Below are 25,120 nucleotides of genomic sequence, written 5' to 3' on the forward strand. Positions count from 1 at the left end.
TTAAACAGGAAAAAATAAAAGCAGCAACTTCTATATCCTTGTAAAAATGAAGCTTTCAGGCAGACACACCTTCATGCTCGTGAGCAATTCTCACTGAGCGCAGCCATCCTGGCAGTAAGCAGAAGCAAGCCATGAAAGTAAGTGTCATTACTATCCAAATGCCACCCTTCCCCCAGCCAACATGGGTTTTACAAACTCCACAGAGACCCTTCACAGACCACCACACTCCCCATTCTTCACCAAGCCCAAGAATAGAGGGCTTGCCAGGCTTACTTGCAACTTTTTATGTAGTCAAAAGCCAAACGCATAGATTTCCAATCCTGATCCATATTTTAATATGTTCTCGCTTTTCTCTCATGCCTTCCCTAGGATGCTTTCTCAGCAATATCAGGCAGGCTGAAGAGAATGGTAATTCTCATGTCTCACATCCCTTGAAGTACTATCCTGTTTTTAGGTAACATACTCCTCCTTCTTCCCCTAGATTTACTGCTCCCACCTTCTTCATTTCAACTCAGCATAAATTAGGAACTGCTTGAAAAATAGTAGTAACTACTTCCAGAGAAGCAAGTCTGCCAGGACTTTCACTGCTATCATTTTATCACTCCTCCGTTGCAGCAGTACCTTGTATTTTAGCAAAAGCCAGCTCCTCCTTGCTGCCCAGATGGCCTAAAGCACATTCTTAAAGACTCCCCCCCGGCCCCCCATATACCACAAATCACACACCATAAAATCCAGTAATTGTACATACATTCTGTTAAAATTATGGTCTCCGATGTATTCTCAGTTTTTGAGAGATCATAGCTTCTTTGTGCACATGAACAACACGTGACAGACATAGGGAAAGGGGTTTTTGTTCAGACGTGCCTTTGGGATCAACTACCACTTCTCAACTTCCTTCTCTCTTCCCCAGCTCTGTGTTTGGGATGTCTTTGAGTAACAGATACCCAGACAGCCCAAAAGGGAAAAATTGGTTGATTATAAGTCTCCAAGCAGTTAAGCTATGAGATTACCAGGGATACCATGAACACCAATTCATACCCTTCACCTGCTCTACCTCCACAATTTTTTGTCTTTTCTGGAGATACACAGGGAAAAGCTCCCACCTTAACTTTACTAAAACAACATGTAACACTTCAGTCTGACAAGTCTACACTGCTATCAGAAGAGCTGGTGCTACCTCTCATCCAAGAGCTCCTGTGTGCATCAGGAACGTGATCTGGCTGAACTCTAACCTTGAAGAGCTCATCCTGCAGCTGTGTAAACACCAGTGCCTTCGCGAGGAAGGGGAAAAGAACACGCTCCTAGGGAGAAATGAAGATCAGACTGCCCTTTTTAATGGCAATGTGCATTTATGTCGGATTAAAGCACTGCCCAGTTGTGGATTCAAGCGATAGCGAAAGCACAGCCCGGTGATGGGTACACCAACACACATGGCACAGTTGGAGGGACCCGCACTTCCAAAGGGAAGTGGCACCTCGAAGGTGAGCACTGCACAAAGCTCCCAGTGCAGAAAGCTGCTGGACCCACCACCGCAGGATGGCGTGGTGCCACCGAGGCAGACTGCAGCAGACAAACAAGGATTAACGATGCCATTGTGGAAGTCACATCTTGAAATTTTCTGGATTTCATGCATTTACATATTCAATCACACACAACACTCAAACAAAAGAAAAACAGAGGAAAGTAAAGCAACTCAACAGTCTATGGCTATCTTGTCCATAAAGCAGGATGTATTAATAGGCATAAACGTATTTCTGAGTAGTACAAAACCACGTCTTTTCTAACACTAATGAATGCCAGCTGACACAAAGCACAGGCTGACTGTCATATTGCTTAGCTGCTCCAGACACCTGCCACTCCTTGGCAACAAAAGGGAGAAAAGGTCAAGGCACTGTTAGTAAACCCGAAGGGGAGACTCATTTTTCCACCAAAATTGAACTTGACAGAAACCATCATCACAAATAACGTTGAGAGGTTCAGGTGTTACTGGTTGCTGATGGCTTACACTTATGCAGATGGCTCAGTAGCAGCAGATTTTAGTCAGTTAACATTAATAAAATCAACCTGCACTGTCATTTATTAATAAAGATAGCATTATTTGTTTTTTGGATGAGAGCATACAGTATTAGATTTCATTTCTTACACACTTTCACCAAATCCCTGCAGAATTCAGATACTGCTAAGGCTAATATATTCCATCTTCTCGCTTTCCAAATCCTTAATTGCTTTTGCATGAATGCAGAGAATTCCAGCAAGAAGAAAGTAAGTAAAATAACTTTGTCACGTTTAAAAGCTGGCAGACCAAGTTTTGACCTCCTTCACTCTTCTGACAGCATGAATTCATCAGTAGTTATCCATGTCTTTGTCTTCATGGGACAGAACCAGACTGGTAACACACACTATGCCTTTTGGGGTGTAGTTCTGGGGTTTCAGCTTAAACCCTGTGATTACTGACTATATTGATGTTTATATTCAACATGCAAGTATACAAACATGCGTTAAGAGTATGGCAGTCTCAGACTTAAGTATTCCCAATTTTCCTCTCCCTTATCTGACAGAGTCCCAGTAATAGCGACCTGTCAATCCTACTTCAGAAATACCAAAAAATTGGTTCCAGTTGCCCATACATTCAAATTGCAATGGTTCAAGCAAAGAATCCAGTTCAAAGTAGTAGGGAAAAGGAGAACTAATGGGAAACATTATGGAATAGCAATAGATTATCTGGGGGGAAAAGCCGCAATCAACTCATTTTTTACATCTTTCCAGAAAAATAGACCCTGTAACTCAGAAATAATACTATCAAATAGGTAGCATGATTTGCTATTTCTAGTGCATTTTAATATGTTCTAAACAACATTGTTGAAAAGAACAAGGAGACATAAAAAGCTACTACGTGCTCTCTAGAGCATCTAAATAACCAAAAGCTTATAAATAGTCATAGCTCTCTGCATTGTGCTCAGCATCTCAATATTGAGTGAAAAAAATAACCTGTTTTGGACAGGTTACTCAAAGCTGTTACACTTACTGCGTGCTGTCACACAGTCCAACACATCCCAATGCCGGCTGAATTGAGTGATGCAGGATTCCCTCACAGGATGGGAGTCCCTCAAGGGCACCGAGTGGTAACAACTCCTTTTCTCCCGTCCCCAGCCACCAAGCTCGAGCTCCTCACAGGCCAGATATCCCTTGGGACAAACACAGTCAAACCACTGAAGGGGTTTTACAGCAGAAGAGGCTGTAAAAGCACATTTGAAAGCAATGCCTATGCTGCTCCAGATGTGCACTGAGGACTGGATGGATCATGGAGGATATAGTTTGTTTTTCTGTCTCTGACCCTGCTGTGCCAAAAAAAATTTGGTTCAAAACCTTGAATTCGAGCAAACAAGAACTCCAAGCCTATATTCTAGATTATTTCTTTCACAAAAATTTTTATTCTAAGTACATTTTATTCTAAATCCTGTACATGCACTTAAACTAGGTTACAGATGCCTTACATGAATCCCAAAATAAAACAATCTCTAGTGGTTAATTAGTGAAATTGGATAGAGGTATTTTTATCATTAGTGCTCATCCAAGTGAAATGGCAAAATTACTTTCTAGCAGCATTTAAAAATGGAATCTGTATTCAGTTAAATTTGTTCTCTGCCCTAGCTTCTTTGGGTTATGATCCTAAAAAACAAGAAACCTCAAAATAATCAGGACCAGTTCAGTTCATGATTGTCATGGTTTGAGCCTGAACCACAACAATGATGCAGATACTGGAAAGAAAGAAATTTTATATTAAAAAAAACTGTTGAGACCACATTTTTGAGTTCAAAAGGTTTTTGTAGTTGTCTGTGAAGCAGCATTAAGACAGTAAGCGTTATGAACTCATCAACTGCATGCATCTGTACTACAGGACACACTAGAAAATGTGGCAGTTAGAAACTTATACACTCCAGTGGTGCCTCCAAACGTGCCAGAGAAATGCCCATATGAACAACTAGAACGGAGAAGCTGACAGCGAGACTGCTCTTGGACAGGAGCTCAGGTAAGGATATCTTTTCTGCTCGACTTCCCAGGAACTAAGAGACAAAGTACTAGTAAAATGGCTCAAGATAATAAAATTGAACACTGAAACAAAATGTTTTGGTGTTGTCACCAAGTTATTCACACTCAAGAAACAACAGTCCGAATAGCCTGACCTTACTACTGGGCAAGCAGCTGGCAGCCAGACAGACTTCTGTTCGGTTCATACAAGTGAAATAGAGCCCACACAGACCAGCACACTTTTTGTCCACAAGCACACAACAACAAACAGTATCTTAGCACATGACTTAGAAAAAATAAACTCATTTTATTCCAAAGAATTGCCAGGAAAGTAGAAAATGTCTTCGATTACTATTCAGTGACTTCTGTGGGACTGCTTACAGGCAAGCCACCACACGTTTCCAGAAGTGGTCTTCAAGTTACATTTCAGAGCACTTTAGGTTTAAACAATAAGTTAAAGGATTTTATGAAATTGCACAAAAGCACAACTTAATTAATAGATACTACACCTTTCAAACTATTTGTCCCTATTTAAAAAATGCTTTGCCAAGAGCCATGGAAAAGAAATGCAAACCCCTCCTTGCACCTAGGCTAAGCAGTGTTTTTAAATACCAGCATAATATCTGAGTTCAACCACAGCAGATGCAGCTAATCAAGTAAAAGTAATTCTACTTTTCTCTCCCCTGGAAGATTAAAGTCTTCTAAGCTTCATTAAGTTACAGAACATGCTTGCTTATAAGGCTGTTTTAACATGAGTGCCTCAAAGCTTCGTAAACCAGAGAAATAAACTCACTGCTCAATTTGCCAGGCAGTCACTGGTCTATCAGCAAGTCCTCTTTGGCAAAACGTAGCCTCATTTGTAAGCATTTGTATTACTATTCTCAAAAGTAAATTGCTATAAAATGCATTTTGAACATAGCAATGAGGTACAGGTGAGAGAGAAGAAACCCTCACACCTTCAACGTGCATCCCTCTGGCTTCTGTCTAGTGAAAAGCAAACCAGACAAAAACCTCTTCAGACATGCGATGGGCACAGAACCTTACTCTGCTATCAGTTATTCTCATACAAATCAGGAATGTCTCTATTAAAGGAAGTCTGTTTATAGGGATATAGGCTAGATACAAAGAAAATCGGTACAGACCCAAGTGATATATTTGTGAAGAGCTGTATTACCATATACAGATCAATGTATATATGGTGTTGGATTTTAAAAAAGCACTCTCAAAACTACCCCCTTCGGTGCAGTAGAGCATTGCTAAATTCAGCATGAATGTGCTAAGCACAAGTTATTCCCCAACAATGTCTATTTGCACTTTTTAAACATTAATACAATTTTGAAATTTGGCCTTCCCTGTACCCACAAGTAATGCCATATGCACTGAATTGGCCTAGGTGGGTGGGAAAGCAGGATCTGTTTCCCCCTATTTTTATTAAAACAACAGGTTATCCAATATTACCAAGTCAGAGCAGTCAGTATTCAAAGCCATAAGAAAGAGCATAAGAGTTATATTTCAGATGAAAACTTTTAGCTTTTTGGAAAGAAAGTGGGGTTGAAATCAAGAACGATAAACCCTTGAATTTCAAAGCTGGTTTTGTTTGATAGAAATAGAACATCCCAGGTTTGTGTTTTCCTAACTTTCATAATACAGGGTTAGCTTCCCTCTTAAAAGCTTCCTCACATTAGGTTATCTCCCTTCTAAACATCAACTTGCATTTTCACTGGTGACATAGCTAAACTGAAAAAACATTTACTGATGACAGGATTCTGGCTTTGAAGAACACATTGCTCAGGAGATGGCTAATGTTTCACATTTAATGGCCTCAAATTTAGAAAGCAGCATTATTATCACTTTGTTAATGTGAAATTAAGATTTTTTTTTTCACACCAAATTACACATACATTTTACAGAGAAAGAAAATGACTATGTCTGCCATACAGCCCTTATGTATATAAATATACACAAAAAATGGATCCAGGCACTCTGAACATACTATCTGCCCAATAAAATATCACAGTAGGTCTCTTCTTGAGACCCATTGCAGCTATTGCAGCGCATATTGAACCTGGTAGGTGTTTCACCTAGAGATTCTGAGACCATGCTAAGGAATCTAATTTATCATTTGTAATATTTGGAATGTTGAAAAATTACAAGCTGTGTTACTTGTAGAGTGTAACCAAGGCAGTGTTCATAAAAGAGTCAGAACAATGCTGGTACTTATTCCATCACTTTTGAAATGGTTGGAAAAAAATTCAAAACCAGCCATTTAATAGTTGAGTCAGCTTAGTTTTCGGGGAAGATGGGCTGCTCTCTAATGATTCACTGTATAGTGCACAGCACTAAAAGAAAGGAAAATTAGCATGGATTTATCTTTGTGACTGATTCCTTGGAAACTCTAGGGATTAACATACTCAATTAGGAATCAAAAAAACATGAAGTCAATCATGGATTAAAGTTGGTGAGGCCAGCCTATATGCAATTCTGAATTTCTTCAGACAACAGGGGGGTTGAAATATGGAATAAATTGTCAGTGGTAGCAATATAAACTAGGCACTGTAAATCAGCCGAGAAAGAGGATATATTTTTAAGAACAAAAAGCAAAGCACTATCTGGATGATTTTGGATTAGGTTGGCCAACTGTATTTTATGATATTCCAAGAAGTTTTGGCAGGCTATTTGCAGGATCTGTTTTCTGTAATGATTGCTACTAAAGAATGTTTTCTTGAACTGGAGCCTACAATTAGCTTTTTTGGTGGATGGGAAGGGGATAACATTCTGTGCTGCCCTAGGTCTTCTACTTCTGCATGTTAAACCTGTGTATGAGGCTGATAAGAAACAGTGCAAGATAAAAATAAGCAGACATGTAAGACCTGTTTTTCCAAAAATTATCAAGAGACAGTGCTGAGTCTCACATGCTTTGCTCCTCACACTGCGTCCATTACTGCGCTTTCTAGGTCTGCAAATTCCGTGCTATTCGTAAATATTCTGCACTTTTTGAACTGATTGGCGTTACTCAAGCTGGGGGGCTTGGATTCCTTTCTTTTTACGTGTTTCAAAAACAAATGAACAGCAAGAACAAAAACCCAACCAATCAAAAAAAAAGATTCCTTCACTTTCTGGACAGGATTCAGTTACCTCAACACAGACCTCTTAGTATTAATAATGCTGCTGCTGCTTCAGACAAGTGGAGGTCTTTGGCAGGTCCTGTGGCAAATCTGCCAGTCCCATACTGCTCTCGACCCCAGAGCATCCATAAAGGCCATCTACATGGAACACTACATTGGTTTCTCTCAGGCACCTAAATTTACACCTCATACTAGTCTTAAGGACACTGAATCCCACCTTTTGCCTATCTGAAAGCACCTGTCCACAGAGAATAAGTTGCTTATCGTGGAGATGCATGCATTTCTGAGGATTGAAAAAGCCAGATTTCCAAGTAACATTAAATGGAAATCACACACACATTCCTACTTCACTTCGTCATGATAAAGCATTGTTATAAGCTTACCACACCAAGTATATACACACAGAAGTAATGACTACTAAATGCCTACTGTCATTTGAAGCATTTGAACAGGCAACCGAATAATTTGAATACACAAGCATGACAAGACAGCTTGCTGCCTGTATTATTGTTATCCCTGTTTGAGAATTTTGCAACCAGATGTTCTTATTCTTAATTTAACGCTGGGGGAAAATACTGCTCTTATCTTTTAACAACGTTGCTTTTTATGACAACAGTTACTGCACTTCACTCCGCAACTCACTGCAAAAATCCCCACGCTAAAGGTTTTCTATTGCCTGGCTGTACCCTAAGAGTTGCAAAGTCAATTGGAAACAGAAGGCACAGGGACGTAGGTAAAAGTCAGATTACATAAATCAAGGATAAGCACACAGAAGCATTACAGCTATATAATTTTTAGTATCATACAGATACACTCAATTCTGCATGTCATTTGGATAAGAGGGCTAAAATTCCCATGTCTGCTTTCCACATTTTAAAAATACCTCTTGTGTTTGATAGGAAAGCATGAAAACTCAAAAACCAAATGAACGGTCTCATGCAGCAACATTTCATGTGTGCTTGCACAGCTTGTGCTATCGGCTAGTCTGAAGTGGTGACCACAAAGTGTGTGGAGCACTTCACAGCTCTCATTGCCAGACCCTGCTGGACTCAAAATCACCACTTACTTAAAAGCATGTTTATCTAGGCATTGTGTTTACTCGGAGCTTTTAAGACTTGAAATTTCAGCTCTAAAGGAGAAACTACGATCCTGGTGTTTTGTTCTTTAGTACGCTTATCTTGTTTGTTTAGCACTGCTCAACCTCCACAAAGAAACAGCTTTCCAATCTGGGCTTACAACTTATCTCTGGATTCTTAAGGCAGAAGAGAAAATAATGCAGTGTCAGGGTATGTACACTATATGCTCTTCCCCTGCAACTTGCCATTCGTTTCTCTGTTACGGCCCTGCACTACCAGACCTTGACACAGGGACCATCTATTTTCCCCCTCCCCAGCTCATTCTGCAATATATAATACAAGAGTCCTTCACATTAAGTACATTTCAGATAAACAACATGCTCCAGTGAAGTACTGAGCACATTTTTCCTGCACACTGTGTTGGCCTGAAAGGTATCTTCCATGCTTCTGTTTCCACAGAATCATTCCCAAATGCCTTGAACTCTTACCTGATTTTTCTAATATCGCCTTTGATCTTGCTGTGTTTCTACTTCTCCAAGCATGACATGAAAGCAACATTCCCGCATTCTTTTACATTTCAAATCAGCTATATTTCAAAGCTCTGATGTCCACACGACAACTTTATATCATCTCCAGTGAAATATATCTGCTCAACAGATGTGAAAGAGATCTTTTGTTTCACTGCTCAGTTTAAAGCCAGCTACATAAATAATCGAATGAAATGGTGTTTTGCAATGATGCCCACTTATCTGTCTGTCAAATCTTTAAAAGCCAAAAGCCTGTCACCGACCTTCTGCTTCAGGATGGTCCTGAACGATTGGCTTTCCTCAGTAACAGCGTCAGTGCACACTGCTACTGCAACCAGACATGGCAAATACAGGAACAGACACCAAAGAGGGGCCTTTATACTCACATTCCGTCCCTGCAGGCATCTTGGTAATGTTCTATGTACATTCCCTTGCCACTGTTAGGACAGACCCAGCAAGGCCAGTCGGAGTGGGGAAGCGGCAGCAATTTGTCTATCAAGGAGCTCTGTGGATGCAAAGGCTTGATTCTGCACCCCTCTGCCGCTAAGTGAGGCCGTAAGCAAGGGAACCCCAACTTTACACCCTGAAGCACCTTGGTAGCAGTGATATGCAAGGACTCAAGAATCAGGCTAAGAATCACACCAAAAGGACTCGAATTTTTAGGACCCACTTCTCTTTCTGCTTTTGATTTAGTATTTCATTGAGTTTCGTATTTTCAAAAATGGGGGGGTGGGGGAAATCAAGAGAGTGGCAGGAGGACAACCGTGAAGAAATGCAAAAGGAAGAGAGATCAGGTCAGAGAAAGGAGAGCAACACTGCGTTTCTGGCTCTCAAGCCAATCAAAAGTCTTTTTAGACTTCACTGAGCTTTATGACTTTAATGACTTAAAATTCACCTCAAAAAAATATCAGGAAGACCTAATCAAGGGTAGAGGAAAGATATACTCTTATCTCCATTTCCCCTGCAATCTTCAAGACTTGCCTTCTGCTATATTAGCTCTCTAGCTGCATGAAATCGTCCCATATGGGAGCACACTTCAGTCATCATCAGAGCAGCTGAAGACATAGTTGCTGGGGCCCCTGTCTCTCCACAAAGAATCAGCCATTGCAGGAGGGTAAGCACCAGCCTTAACCAAGCAGCACCTCTTAGCAGTCAAGCCCACGATGCCAGTCACCTGAGCACACTTTCCATCAAATGCCAAATTCTGTATTTTAATTATCACTTTTCCCAGAAGCCGAAGGAAAGCTGATGAAATTCATTGTTTCAGAGATGCTACAGTTTGAATCCTCCTGGTATAAGAGCGACTGGTATCAAGATGAACTTCTAAGTGTATTAGGGGTTTTAATATACCAATGTTGGGATGCTGGGAAAGGAGACAGCAATATGCTCTCCTCAAGCATTTATCATAGTTTAATTAGCTTGAGTTTAATCTTAATGTATGGCTCTGCAAGTTGTGTCCAGATGTTCTGTGTGCTCAGCCTGAGTACCATCTCTTATTTCTCTCTGATAGTTGGAAAGTATCAGGGAATAAAAGTTTTGATGAGCCCCAGAGCTTCACTGCTGCAAAACTCATTTACATAAGGCTTACTTTAGTTATTCCTCAGGTGTTAAAGCTTCACTGAAATAAAACAGGTACAGTAACAAAAGTAAAACTGACAGTAATATTGACCGATGTGCTTTTTGATTCAACTCTATAAATATTTACTCAGTACAATCCTTTAGAAGATTAACTTAGAAAGTAATTCAAGTTCAAATCCCTGTTTCGTTATGATGTTAAAAGAATATTCCCCATACACCACACATCCAAGCAGGAAGTACAGGTAAATATTAAACTTGTCCAGAGCATTGGGAAACAATCGGGAACATACCATATGCACAAGCAACAGTGCAGGAGTGCTGGGCACTCTACCATTCTCTCAAGTTGAAAGATTTATTCCCTCATGGAGCTTCTCTTTCATGAGCATCACTTCATACCAAAAATTGATCACTGCTCCTGAGCCTCACAGTAGAAATACAAAACAACTCAGCTTTCTTTGTGTACAGTTAAGAAGGGAATTAGAGACCTCTTCTCTCTTCCCTGCATCCCCAGGATACTAAAATCGGCATCTCTTTTGTTTCCATGCAATTTGGCTAGTTTTATACAGTTTTGGAGGGGAAGTTCCTTAAGGCCAGCAGAGGAAAGCAAACTTACCAGGGGAACCAAAACCAAACTGAGCTCTTCCCACTGCTGCACATCTACATGATTTCTTCTATCACTTCATCTCCCTTAAACCTTAAGCTTGCTCCCAACTTCTATGCAACGTGAGCACAGAGGGGTAACCAAGGTATGGGCCTGAAGCTTGTTACACTTTTTTCAGTGCTCAGTTGTCAGACAGAACCAGCTCCCACCCTTACTCGTGGACATCACGACACACAAAAGCTCACTTGCCTCAGTACAGTATACAGAAAGAACCACACACAGACTAACACAGTGAAGAGAACATCTGACCTCACTTTCTCGGAGCAGACTTGCATTTTATGTATGATATAGTGATATCTCTGGCTAATAAAATTTCTCCCTATGGTAAGATGATTAACCTGCCTCAGGGCTGGACATCCCAGAGGCCTTCACCTTCACCCAGAGGCCCCTTTCACAGCTGCTCACATGGGAAGGCATAATTTAGGCATATAACATTTGATGCAGAACTTTCATTTACTATAGTCTGACAAGTAAATTATCAAAGGCACTGCTACAATGGGCGAGAAGCAGGACTTTCAAAATCGATTTTCAGATGGAGAAGAGAATCCTAGAAGGCAATCATGAAGCTATTAAGCATTTTCTGAACAATTCAGGGAAAGCCCCAGTAATTCCCATGCTCACTAAGAAACCCACTAGAAAAGTTATTTTTTAGATTTGTATTTCTTTCGCGCAGTAATGAATATTATTGTCATCTCCAACAACACTTAAAGCCCCTTACTAAAAGCATGAGTTACAATCAGCCCAAGTTAAATTAAGGACTGTTACAGAAAGTCAAACATGAACCAAATCTTAATTATCTCAGTGCACTAAATTAGTCTCAAAGCTGTGAAGGTGGCTTCTATAAGCCACAAGAACACACCTGTGAAATCTCAGGAACATGGATTTAAGTTTTGCAGAGAATCTGGCTAAAGAGTTGGAACACAGTCAAGAGTTGGATGCTTAAAATTTAGAAAAAAAGGCAACTCCTCGTATTATTTCACAAGTCTAGCTTACTGTATATCACTGCTCTCACCCAGTACAGCAAAACGCTGCCATTACTTTGATGGCATAGTATAACTCTCTTGCAGTAAAACAGACTACCTGTGCTGAAATTGTAACAGCCAACAGCTAATGCAGAAATAGCACAGCAAAAACGGAGCAAGGTAGTGGAGAATATTTGTTCTCGAAGAGCCTAACATCATGCATAAAAGATGATCAGACCCTGAGGGAGCCAGGTATACACACACACGGACCATGATATGATTCACTGAATAGTAAAACATTACTTACCCACTACCTCCTGTAATCAATATAGCTAGCTACCTAATTATAAGTGTTCTAATTTCCTTATCTGTTAACCTCATTCATGCCTGCTTAACTTTAGAAAGAAATTGAAAATCTAATATATAGACATGGACATATATAAATAAAACTGATGAACAATGTGGAAATTGTTGTACTAAGTGACCACTTGATACTCAAGTGACCAATCCACTGAGTTCAAGTTCCTCATGTGTTTCTAAATAGGCAACAGCACACAATAAACTTCCCTTCCTGAACCTTCTTAAATTCCAGACTATATATTAAAGCATGAGAACTACACTCTTACCTAAGCAGGCTGAAATGCAATATATTAATGTTCATAACAGTATTTAGCCCATTTTAAAATCCAGTTTCATTACTTGACATCTTCAGGCAATCTATTTTTCAAAACAGTTAGTTACATTTTAAGTATTATTAAATCAAATAGCCTGATTAGTTTTATAATTTCACTGGCATTGTAGAGCAAAATTATGCCCTCTCTTTCCTAAAAACAAGGCAAACTAATTTTGCTTCCAGTTAAGCTAAAGTCTTTATAATTTGGAAGCAACAGCTATAGTTTTTGCCTAGTTTATTATTTTCATATACAGTTCTTCCTGATTCTATTAAATGAACTTTTGATTTAATTTTAGCCCCAAATTCAAGTTTTATAAATATAAGCTCCAATTGAAATGTTTCCATGAATGCAAAGCAGCTTTTAATATGAACATTTGTACCAAAGGAATGAACTTTGTCCCTGACATCTCGTATCCAAGGCTTCACTGTACCAAAACCTTCAATTTTCCTTTTGCAAACATTAAAAGACTCAAGTGAACTAACTTAATCTGAGAAAGGAATCAGGATTTTAAGTTGTTAAACATCGAAAAAAATGTCAGTCCTTTTAGCTCAATCCATCTGGATGAGTTTTTCTTTTTATACAAAATTATTTGAGTAGTAAGCACTGGTAAGCCCATTCAATTAGTTACTCTTACCTCAATAATATACAAAACCACATTCTTGTAGAAGCAATATAGTATGCACTTGGTAACTCGATTGTAACTCCAAGCTCCATGGACCAACAACAGCTTCTCCAAGTAGGAAAACTGAAGGACAGAAAACAAGTTTTTACACATATGAAGAAATATTTTAAAAAATTGGTTAAACTCCTGCCCTCAGAAAAAAAACCCTCAGATCAGCTATGAAAGCTGTTCTTCAAGTGCAATATTTAAATAGCTTAGTAGAACACACATCCAAAAACCAACACTTCAAATATTTACAGAAAAGCCTTTTTTGTAGCAAAACCTCTGAAAGTCTTCAAGTGGCATTCACTAGCTTTAAACAGCAAGAAGTCTTCAATTAGTATTACTATCCTGATAGCAAAATCAAGCAAGGTTAACATAATACAGCCTTGTGGATTGAATATAAACGTGAACTCTTCATTTCATGGTCAAAGAAGATTCCCATGTTTAAGGGCTTACATGGTTCAGAATCTCCTTTCTCTGTGTTAAACGAACAGTCTGGTAATTAGAAGTGTCTCAAGCTGAAATAAAACACACAAGGGACGAATACAAGTGGAAAAATAGATGCATGGAGTCTTTTATAGAGAATGAATACTTACATTAACATTTTCAGCCCACAAAATGTATGCGATCATGTGTTATACAAAGCACCTAAAATATTATATAAAAAAAGAAGGAGAATTTGCCAAAAAGGGCAAGTAAATGGATCTTGTAAAAACTGATACCTTTTAATGGGAGTTTGAACCACAGGTACAGCTCAAATTCAGCTTCTCAATTCAGCAGTTTTGAAAATTGACTTTTATAGAAGCAGTCTCACAATGCAGCCTAGGAAATGCATAATTTTCTAGTCTTGACTTTGTCAGTGAACCTTTTTTATGGCCTACAGCATGCCTCTTTTGTCCAGTTACAGACAGGTCAAACTGGTGATGAGATTCATCACATGTATACCTGAAGAGTTCTGGGACACTCAGGTGGGATCATTGTTTGCTTTGCTTCCTTTTCCACGAAGTGACTTTATAGGAAAAGCTTGACTTCCTAAATTTAGATTCTAGATAATGTATTTTAACCAAAACCTATTTGAAATTGAAAGCTACAGTAATGAATTAGGACTCTCATGAGACAGCTCTGCTCCCATGATTTCCAGCACTGAAATCACTGAACCACAAATCCTGTAAGACCAGCCTCTCTCCCAGGCACCAGCAACTCAGATTTGTTAGGATATGCCAGCAAGAAAGAAGGAGAGAAAAAAGTGAACCAGACTTCACGGTTCAGTCTGCCCAACTTGAGAGGGGACTGAAAGTGGAGCACTCACAAGGGAGTAGCTGACCTACTAGACACCTAATGCCTCAGTTAGTATGTGGCACAGCTACAACTTTCCTCACCAAAATTCACTGACAAAACACGTAAGCAGTGATGCGAAACTTGCCACTATGTCCTGACAAGTCACCCCAAACACCTCTTGTAGAGAATAGACAGAGACGCACTCTAAAAACTTTGAGTCTAATGAGTGACCAACTCAGATGTAGTCTTCTCTAGAGCTCAAAGCAAGGAAAAATTCTACCCTTAACTGCACTCTTGTTTGTACTCTCATGAAAATGAGTGCACTGCATAGCACAGCAAGGATGACATCAGTAACCTCAATAATGCAGTTCTGAGCCTGTTCACACTGGTGAAGAGTCCCATTAAGACATGGCAAGGAATTAAATTTGTTTTGATGATAGTCACCAAAATTATGCAAATGCACAGCTACTGGCATATTTGAGATACTGTAGGGATAGGGTTCTACTAAGACACGGTCCTTGTTTGGACACTACTGTATTTATGGAGTTTTAAATCAGAAGGGAACCTTACAACCATTTGGCCAGCCTACCTGCAAAACAGTTTCTATAGTTTTCACAGTTGTCTCTGTATCAACTGTAGCATAACTTTTTTTTATATAAAGAGATTATCTTTTAGAAAGATAGCCCCCATCTTGACTAAAGGATGAGGTGATGCCATATTGGCAGGGGGAAATTTAAGACAGGAAAGATGCATCCAAAATGCAAGCCAAATTTTCCGGAGAAGAAAACTGAAACATGAACGTTTGTTTAAGAAAAATTTCCTTAGTTAAGAAAAAGGAACAGTCCCTAGACACCAGATGCTCTCTGGATTAAGACGATACAGTCTTTTACTAAGGAAAAGTTATTTAATTCTACTGCTGTCTCTCTAAACAGTTAGGTCATTTGATTTGGGAATTCTCTAAATATGGATCACTGGTGCAATATCATTTCAAGGGAAAAGGATGATTCAAACAGATGCTCCTTGCACCTGTGGAAGCTATTTGGAGTAGAGTCAGACACAAGCTGCCTTTTTATTTTCATTTAGTTTATGCTTTGATTGTCCCTGGAATCCTGAACAAGCCTATGTAGAGACTTTCTCTTCCATAAGTGCCTACTTCTACCAGAAGAAATACCCCTGCATTTGAAATACCATTTGAACATGAGATGCTACATTATAGTGGTCGTCTTAAATTACTCAATAAGAACATACTCTGCCTTCAAGGCATGCACATACAGTAATGCTTTAGTGGGAGTTATATGCCTTCACTGAAAGAAATATAGCCCACGGAGATCAAGTTTTTCTTTTGAACACTTTTTTTGAAGCACACATTACCATCCACTATTAGTCCCCTTTACAAGAGGGATTCCTTTATATGTTTTCTAATCAGCACAAAGCTCTTTTACACAATCACAAAAAACCCCACAGCTCTACAGTGGTTTACCAATTTTTGAAAATTAAAATTCTGTGCTGGTGTGATCAGCTTTTATTTCATATTGAACTAAGAAGATTCATTGCTATTGTCAATAACTCCCTGACTGGAATTTAAACCAAGACCAACTTAATTCCACATTCTAACACTAAATTCAAAGACGGGGTTTTTCATTAATGCAGAAGCAATACATGAACACGGAATCACTTCTTCAGATTTAACATCACTGCAACTAATGCAAAAGGAATTAAGTGTATAGGGGCCTCTATGGACAAAACTCTCACTGCTTATGCTTACTTAGTAAAATGGAAGTAATAAATGATCTGAGGAAGTCTAAGAAAAGAGCATTCAATTAAGTTACACAGCAGAAGGAATATATAGTCTACAGAAGTTATGAGAAAGTCATTACAAGATACCACAGACTTTACGATTATGTTCCTATAATGCTATGTATTTAGAATAAGCTATTGCTTATGAAAGAATAAGTCCTTGATAAAACAGCCTAAAATTTTCAAGATAAATTTGGTGAAAGGTGTCAGTTATTGAAGCCTGAAACCCAGGGTGCTTCATCAGGTCACAGAAAAGAACAGCAATACAAGACTGCCATTTTGCTTCACAGCAGGGCTAACACAATAAACAGTTATCTGTGCCAACAGCGGCATTATCTGCACCTTTTCAAAACCTCACCTTGTACTGAAACTATCAAAAGATGATAATATTCCATATCACTTGGTAGAGCAAATCTGCCCATACCCTGGCAGAAAGAAACGTCAGCCGATGCTCAGAGATCACTGAGGAGACAATGGATTGTCTCTGCTTCCTGTCACCTCCATCTGTTCTTGCCCTGCGATCGGTCTCAAACACATCCACAGACCACCTAGGCTTTAAATAGTATTCAGAGGATGACCGGCAACTGAAGTATCTCCTTCCTTTCTTATGCACCTTTTTAAGTCTTTATTCTACATCTTGGTTTCTCCAGTAAAACAAAAAGGCTTTTTACTCTCCTCTTTAGCTGAAGTAACCAGTGTTGAATTTGATGGGACAGCTTGGGAGCACTCACCCAAATAAAATTCAAAATAACATACCTAAAACAAAACCACTGGCTGGCTCTCTAGAACTGTGACTAATTCCTGTATACATCACAGGGGTGGGAGGAATGAAGGGAAAAAAAACCAAAACACAACACAAAAAGGAGGAGACACCTCAAAATAAGAATTTCCCAACAGTTAAACTCTTACACATCTGGTTATAACACCTACTCATAGTAAGAGAAGAAAGCTTGCACCAAGAGAGATAAGTTCGAGTTAAAAGCATGTTAACATGAGCATCACAAAGTGCTTCTCCCTGATTACTGAAGAACCAAGACATCGGACAGCTGTCAGGAAGAAACTGAAACTTTGAAGGGAGGTGGAGCTTTTGCCTTGAAGAATACAAAATCATAACAATGAATCCCAAAAATACACCCAAGATAAATGTTTTATACCGCTTCCCTGAAAAGGAAATGAGCAGAGACGCTCCTCGCTTGAAGGCTAGGAGGAATCATCAAGCACCACATGGCCACACAGCACATCTCTGACAACAGGATACAGCAGTTGCTCTTTTTTGCCTCTGACCTGTGCAATAGCATAATCCGAGCAATTGGTTGCCTGCATGCCCTCATTGCCACTTATCCCCACTCCAACATGAGCCGTCTGGATCATTCCTACGTCGTTGGCACCATCCCCGATGGCAAGTGTTATGGCATTGACGTGTTTCTTGACCATGTCTACTATTTCAGACTTCTGTAGAGGAGATACTCTGAAAAGGAGAGAAAAAGGTGTCAGTTCTCATATGCTGAGCTATGTGCCTTTCCCAAAAGGACAGCTGTCATCTACATTTAGAAGTAATCAAAGGGCAGCTGCTGGGAAGTTTATTTATTCAAGAACTAAGCTTCAGAACCTGTGCCAAACCATTTCAGAACAAGAGAGTAGCTTTAAAAATAATTTCACATTTATCATTACTGACTCATATTTTACACAAAAGAGACGAAATAGATACGAAAGGTTTTAAAGCTTTGTTTTCCTCCCCCAGCCCCAACCTGATACACTTTGGCATCCACCAGTGATGTTACATTGGGAACACTGGAGAAAGGAGTTTCATCTTCAACTACCACGGTTTACAGATTAGCAGTGCATCTCCATCCAGGAGGTGGAGGACCACTAAAACATTCAGAGAATAAATCAGGGACTTAGTCAGTGGTTTGGCAAAAGGTACTGCTGCCTTACCTTATTCCCTCCTCCAGCTCACTTCCCCACTTGCCAGGCCATTTTCTAACCTCAGACTACGCAGTCAGGATCAGAAAGAATAAGGCCTCTCTCCCGGATCTCACATATGCCTTGCACACTGGTACAATGCTGACTTTGGTGATGGTGTTACTCAATTCCAATTCAAAAACAAAAGGCTGACTCCATGACATCTGAATATTCTTATCAGTTTTACTAGTAGTTACTTTAACCCGATCCTTTTCTCATTTTACGTAAGTTCCAGTTCAATAAAAATTCATGGAATTCAATAGAGTTAAACTAGTGTAAACCAGGGAGACGTGGAAAAAGGCTCAGGACTAGATTACTAAATTGAGTAAGACACCCTAAATGCCCTTTTTTCATAGAAAAGGTGGATCAGGTTACCAAATCATATGGGGAATTCTGGAAATATCTACATGTAGATTAAATATTGCCATTCTAACCCCATCTGTACAAACAGCCCTTTCCCCATCATTTTTAGTTAAAGTTCCAAATAATTTTATATTCCCTTAAATAAAGCTTTAGACAAAACTTTTCCACATCTCAAGTCAGCCACGTAGCACTCAACAAAAATAATGTAACTGATATCTAAAAGCTTTACTATTAAAACAGGAGAAGAATGGGGAGCTTGGGGAATGGGAGAGAGAGGTTTTTCTTTTTACATGGCGTTTTTTCCAGAGTCTACATCCTGTGGGAGCAACTTACACAGCCTTTTAATACACCTGGCTAGATTACTGCTGATCAAAAAAAGCAGAGTTACCTTGTTCAGCATTTTGCTTTATGGCCTTGATTTTGTTTAGTGCTGAGCACCTCTTTAAATAGCTCGATGCGCAATTGGGGGAGAAAGGGTTCCTAAGAAAAATTTGCTGGGCCCAAAATTCACATGTGAGCTAAGCCACCTGAAAAGTCTAGCAGCTGAAAGCTGAAAACAGGACAAAGTTGACTAGGCCATAAAATTTACTTAATACCATTAGATAGATTTATTAAGCACTCAACTACCTGGCAACAAAAATGCCACTTGGCACTGTAAGGGCCCAGATAAATTACCAACACAAAATCCTAAAACACTAACCAACCTATGGTGTGTGAAAGGTGTCAGTTTATAATTATAAAGCAGCTCTTAATATCATCTGCATCGAATTTTAACTTCTCTCTCACACATACATGCACACTCCCCTCTTCCCCACTCCCCAGTCTTCACATGATAAAATAGTAAAGCATGGAACAAGCAGTCAACAAGGACTTCAAGCCACAAAACAGGAGCTCCAGAGGGACTTGGAGCTAGTTCTGGAGGGACAGGATTTACAAGTGCACAGACCCCTAATTACCAGCCCCGGGAGCATCCCCAGCGCACAGGACCATGTACTTTTGGCAGTCCCCTCGTGCAGTTATCTCATTGCAGCTGAGCACTGTGCATATCTGCTAACCTCCTCCTGAGACAGACACATATCTCAGAAGTCCAGTTTGCACTCATTTAGTTTTCAGTTGCATGGCAATGGAAATAGCCAAGAAGTTCCCTGGTTTAAAATATGCTTAAAGTAACAGGGGAATGAAAAGAGACAAACTGTGAACAGCATCTCTGATTCTGTAGTTCAAGCCAGCAGCTTGTCTACAGACACTTCAGACGTAACCAGCACATGGCACAGATGCTCAAGCTTGTTCTTGTGCCATTTACCTGCGATACGTCAGGCAAGCTAATATAGCCTGTATTCACTTCTGTGCCTGCAGCGTAGCTGCTTCAGATTTTAAGTTGACTTTGACATTAATGACCTATGATTTGTCAAATCAATGGAATGCTCCAGTACAAACACGTTTATCAACTACTACATAATGTACACAGAATATGCTTTTACTGTCTTGACCAAATAAAGTTAATTATACCCACAGTTATATCACACCCAGTTAAAGACTAACATCTCTATATGCCTAACAAGACTAAACAAGCTACAGGAAATACTAGATATATACTTTAAACACCAAAAATATTTCTGCACTTGTTTTAGGATGAAATCTAAGACAAGATTTCAGCACAAAGCGTTACTTGATTATAGTTGTTGATTCTAAACAACTTGCTTTATAGCAAGCGTCCTCTTTGACACCTCCCCATCAAGAACACCCCCAAACTCCAGAGAACACGTTTTGCTACACACAGTTATATTAACTACAAAAGTTGCAAAGTGAGATGGCTATTGATTTCCTGAGGGGTTTTACACCCCTCTCCTCCCAACTCACACTCTCAGCCTCCAAACCTCTTCTGCTCCTTGTAATCTATTTGGTACCAACACACTGCATTAGATGACATTAATCCTCTTAGCCAGATGATCAGAGCTGCAGTCCATTTCTGCACACTTTATAGGCTGTCTACATGAATAACTGGAAGATTATATACTGCAAGACAGTATTAACCTGCAGCTCCCCCCAGGTAGTATCTTGGAAGAGGAGGAGGAATAGCAAAGTTCACAAAGATTCCAGGACAAATGAATAAGTTCAAAGCAAAAAGCACCAGCAAGAACTAACCACTTCGGAGAAAAATTTTGCAGCTACAGACAGCTATTAGTAATTACCATTTGGTGGAACATCCCTGGCTTTCACTGCAGAGCTCACTGCAGCAATATCATGATGCAAGCCTTACCTTGATACATGCACAAATAATTAAGATATAAACAAAACATCAGTTGCATCAAAATCTTCTGCTTACTCGTATTCATTTACTGGTCAGATAACAATACTTCTTACAAAGGTTCTTAAAGCACAATTCAAAAGAGTTCACTGGAAATGGTTGTTTAAACATCAGTCATTTTTATTGCCTCTGCTCAAAAGCATCTTTGACAACAGATACAATCAACTTAGTCTAGATTGATTCTCTCTTTTACACATACCCCTTGGAAAAAAAAAAGTCAGGTTTCAAATACCACCATTATAGCTAGGGGACCAAGTCTTCAGATTCCTGCTCGAACTGCTTCCCTGAGAATTGGGACTTAAGACCACCCAGGCTACAGAGAGCCTGGGGTCAGGACTGCACCTTTATAAAGTGTTTACCATTCAACAGTTGGCTGTGCAATCTAAAGTGTTCATGGATGACGGAAGGGATGCATATAGTCAAGTGCCAGCCGTACAGCAGACCTGCTACTTGCCCACCTCTGGGACTTGCCTTGCTCTTGGGAGGTAGAAGCCAATAGGGAAAAATGGAAGATGCTTTTCAGTCTCAAACATGCGTAGTCTTTTATCAGCATCTTTAACAGGTTAATACAGAAAGCCGTTTCCATCCTGAATGAGATGACTGGTGCCTTGACATCATATTGCCCCCTCTGTAATGGGATGGGTGAAAGCAAGAGGGGGCACAAAGCACTACACCTTGGGAGGAAGCTGGGGGATAAATGCAGCCCAGAGCCAGGGACCCTCAGAAAGACATAGACCTAATCATCCTCAAGTCACTTAAATCCATAAGGAAACTGAGGAGGGAGGCAGGGGTAAGTAGTTTTCAGATAATGAAGTACTATGTTGTTACAGTTAGTAACTACTTTAAGGTCCTACTTCTAAGTAGAAGCTCATGAAAAAAATAGCCCAGGGCACAGCACAGAGCAGTAACACAGCTGGTGTTCACAGAGCATGTTGCAAGAGGTTTCCCACTGACTTCTGCAGATCAGCTCCCAATGGCTTTAAACCTTCAGTCTGCATTTACTTCTTTAGCTTGGGTACACGTGTTTTTGAGCAAACTTCTTACCTGATATGTTTTGTCTGTTCAGTAGAGTTCTAATCACATGGTTTAGTTCTGCGAGGAGCAGGGAGCTGGACTCGATGATCCTTATGGGTCCCCCTTCCAACCTGACATATTCTATGGTTCTGTGATTCTAACTCATCATTTTGCTGGAAGGTTTGCTCAGGCTTACTTTGTATGTTTAAGAGGAGAATTCAAGCACAGAGGGAGGATCCTCCAGTTCAATTCCGCACCTCCCCCCCCCATCAGGAATACTAACAGGTCAGCCAGAACAATTCAAAAAATTGTTATCAGTTCTGCTATCTTTCAGTGAAAGACTTCACAAAAACCCCAGTGAAGCAGTGATACTTTAAAAAAAAAAAATCAAACATTTTATTTAGAAACCCGTTTTGGTACCAAAGTTTTTAAAAACTCAAAGTAAGTAGAAGAAAAATATTAAAACAGCCATTTTAACCAAGCAAAGCAACACAATAGAGCTTTAACTTCAATTTTTAATGTACTGCAACTGAATTAAATCAATCGATTCCTTTACTGCACTTTTTGCAATCTGGCAAGGCGGCTATCCCACTTATTTCCAGACTCCATCAAATATATCAAGAAAGATGCAGTCATGGATAAGATGGGAAGGAGACAATGAGTGCGAGCAGTCCTGTGTCACATAGGTCAGCTACACTCCACAAGATATCATCAGCGAGAAGTGAGAAACAGTTTAATTCTGTCCCTATGCATAGCTGCACACTCACAGATGCACGAGAGCAACTGATAGCAACTGTAAGTAATACTTCTCACACAGGCCCTTAAACTACAGCTACATCATTGCAGATGCTTCAAAGTATACAGACACAAACCACAGGTGGGAAATACAAACGTATTTCAGAAAATGGTTAGTTTTATTTATTGCATTCAAGTCTAAAGGACCCAATGACCTAGGGTCCTGCTACAGTAGACACAGACTATCAACTGTATATAAAAGATAAATGATTAAAGAACAAGATCGGCAAACTTTATAGGAATCCATTTATCTATAAGACACAGGCAGTAAAAGATTAGGTAATTTATAAAAGATCAGTTTATATATCCAGACCATCTTACAAGACTATCAAAGGGAAGGCAGCCCCACAAGCTCTTCCAAACCTAAGCAAGGCACAGCTCGATATTGAGTCTCAGCACTCTCCTCTATTCCCTCCACATGTGTCGGGTTTTGTGGCAAGTCCCCTCCCTCAAAACAAGGGCACTAGAGCCTTTCTGTTGAAGACCGCGTACTTTCTTCACCCCCAATTCAATACAAAATACTCTTTACCCACACTTCCAAATTTTTAAATGTTCATTTGTGAAAAGAGGAAGGCAAGGAAGGAAGCTGTTTCAAGTATTACCTCCTGCTTCCATGCTATAACAGGGATTAAACACAAAAACATTAATGTCTTTAACATGAAACATTAATTTGATATTCTACTTCCTTGAAATGCCTTGTTAACACAACACAAGAGGCCCTTAAGAGCCTTCCTTTATTGCAGAGAACATGATTTTACCCTGTTCTATCATAAAATAGTCTAGTACTTCAAAATGCTCAGTGACCTCATCTTCAGAAAAGGCAGAGAGGGGATACAGCCCAGAAAGAGCTGGGAGCTACCAATAACGTTGACAATTAAGTGCACATATTGGTCCCCAGAAAAAGCAGCAAGATAAATTAACACACCACTAAAAGTAATGCTCAGAAAGCAAGGAATGTTACCATGACATTATATTTAGCAGTTTTTAACTACATATTGATTTGTCCTGACATACCACAGGGTGCAGATTTCAACTATGTGTCATCCAAACAAGGGCTAGTCCTGAATTACAGTCATGATGCTCCAAGACACCTTGGACAGACTTCCAATGATGCAGTAACCCACACAGAAGAGTGAACAAAAGCACACACACATCATATTGACTCAAAATGTGTATTGCATTGAATGCTTTTAATTTACCAAGTGCTCCAAATCTCCTTCACCTGCTGACAACCACGATTTCACAGGGACTGGTTCTGGTGCAGTACTTACAACTTTGGAGACAGCACTGAGTGAACTGATGGATAGTTTAGTGTTCATAAAAAGCACCAAAGGAACTCATCCAACTAAATTTAAGTGCCTCCAGCAGAGACATCTCTATCTGCACCAATCACGCCACGCTCCTTTTATAGTCAGTGGAGAGAAACAGGCACTTCTGGAGTTCAATTCATCTGGCTTATTTTAGACATGTACTTTGAGAGTATATTTCATTTCCCCTTACAAGCGTCCTTTTCTCTCCACCAAAGTAAAGGGGGCTGAAGTTAACTAGTTCACTAGAAAAAGCCTACTACTGACATGTGAAATTACACAGGATGAAACCCATCTTGCATTACTCAAGTGCTAAATACCTTCAAATTAACCAGGTGCACAAGCTTTTCCTCTCTTGTTCTCTGGGAAGGTGGAATGCCTGCTTCCTCTCGGCACAGGCACCCAATGCTGAACTGATTGATACACCACATCCTCCTTCTCTTCTCTTAAGATTCTCACTTCTTGACTTTGCTTCCAGCTCTTGCTAATTCTTTTCTACAGTAATTTCCCGGTCTCATCTCTTCTGAACAGACAACTAGAAATCTTACCAAACCCCTACCGGCTTCTATAAAAACAACCACAGCTTCACCACCCTTTGTCATTTCAGCTGCTATCTCACTTCCCCATGCTTTCTTTAATTTTTTCCTGAGCAGACAATCCTCCGAACTGCTTCAGATTGATTTCAAATCTATTTTTTAATTTAAAGTGAGTTTTACATCCTGTTTAACTGATCAGGAGTCTCATTTCATCTTGTTGTAACTATAAAAAAACAAAACCAACTTCCTTCAGTTTTTCAGCCTCACTGATGTGCTACTCACTCTCCTAACCTGAAATGTAGAGGGGTAAGACGTGTTGCTCAGAAAGTCATCCAGAACAGAGTATTTTTGATGCCTAGCATGGTTTTAAGTCAAAACACATGCACACACCCCTACATAAATGCTCATAGAACATGGGGCAGTTCTTTTTAATTTAATGGTTACCAAAATAGTTCCTCCTGCAT

The 25,120-nt window shown here is 39.7% G+C and overlaps 1 protein-coding gene across 4 annotated transcripts in view; it reads right to left on the minus strand.

Moving 5' to 3' along the window:
* Positions 1-25,120, minus strand: part of ATP8A2 (ATPase phospholipid transporting 8A2) — a 353,486-nt gene that overhangs the window by 139,641 nt on the left and 188,725 nt on the right. For all 4 annotated transcript variants that reach the window (XM_063331450.1, XM_063331475.1, XM_063331458.1 and 1 more), the window contains exons 26-27: positions 17,656-17,839; positions 13,267-13,377 (exon numbers count right to left, since the gene is read on the minus strand). In XM_063331450.1, coding sequence (XP_063187520.1) covers positions 13,267-13,377; positions 17,656-17,839 — 295 coding nt within the window. The remainder of the gene's footprint in view (positions 1-13,266; positions 13,378-17,655; positions 17,840-25,120) is intronic.

This window comes from Chroicocephalus ridibundus, chromosome 1 (assembly GCF_963924245.1).
Source record: "Chroicocephalus ridibundus chromosome 1, bChrRid1.1, whole genome shotgun sequence".
NCBI lineage: Eukaryota > Metazoa > Chordata > Aves > Charadriiformes > Laridae > Chroicocephalus > Chroicocephalus ridibundus.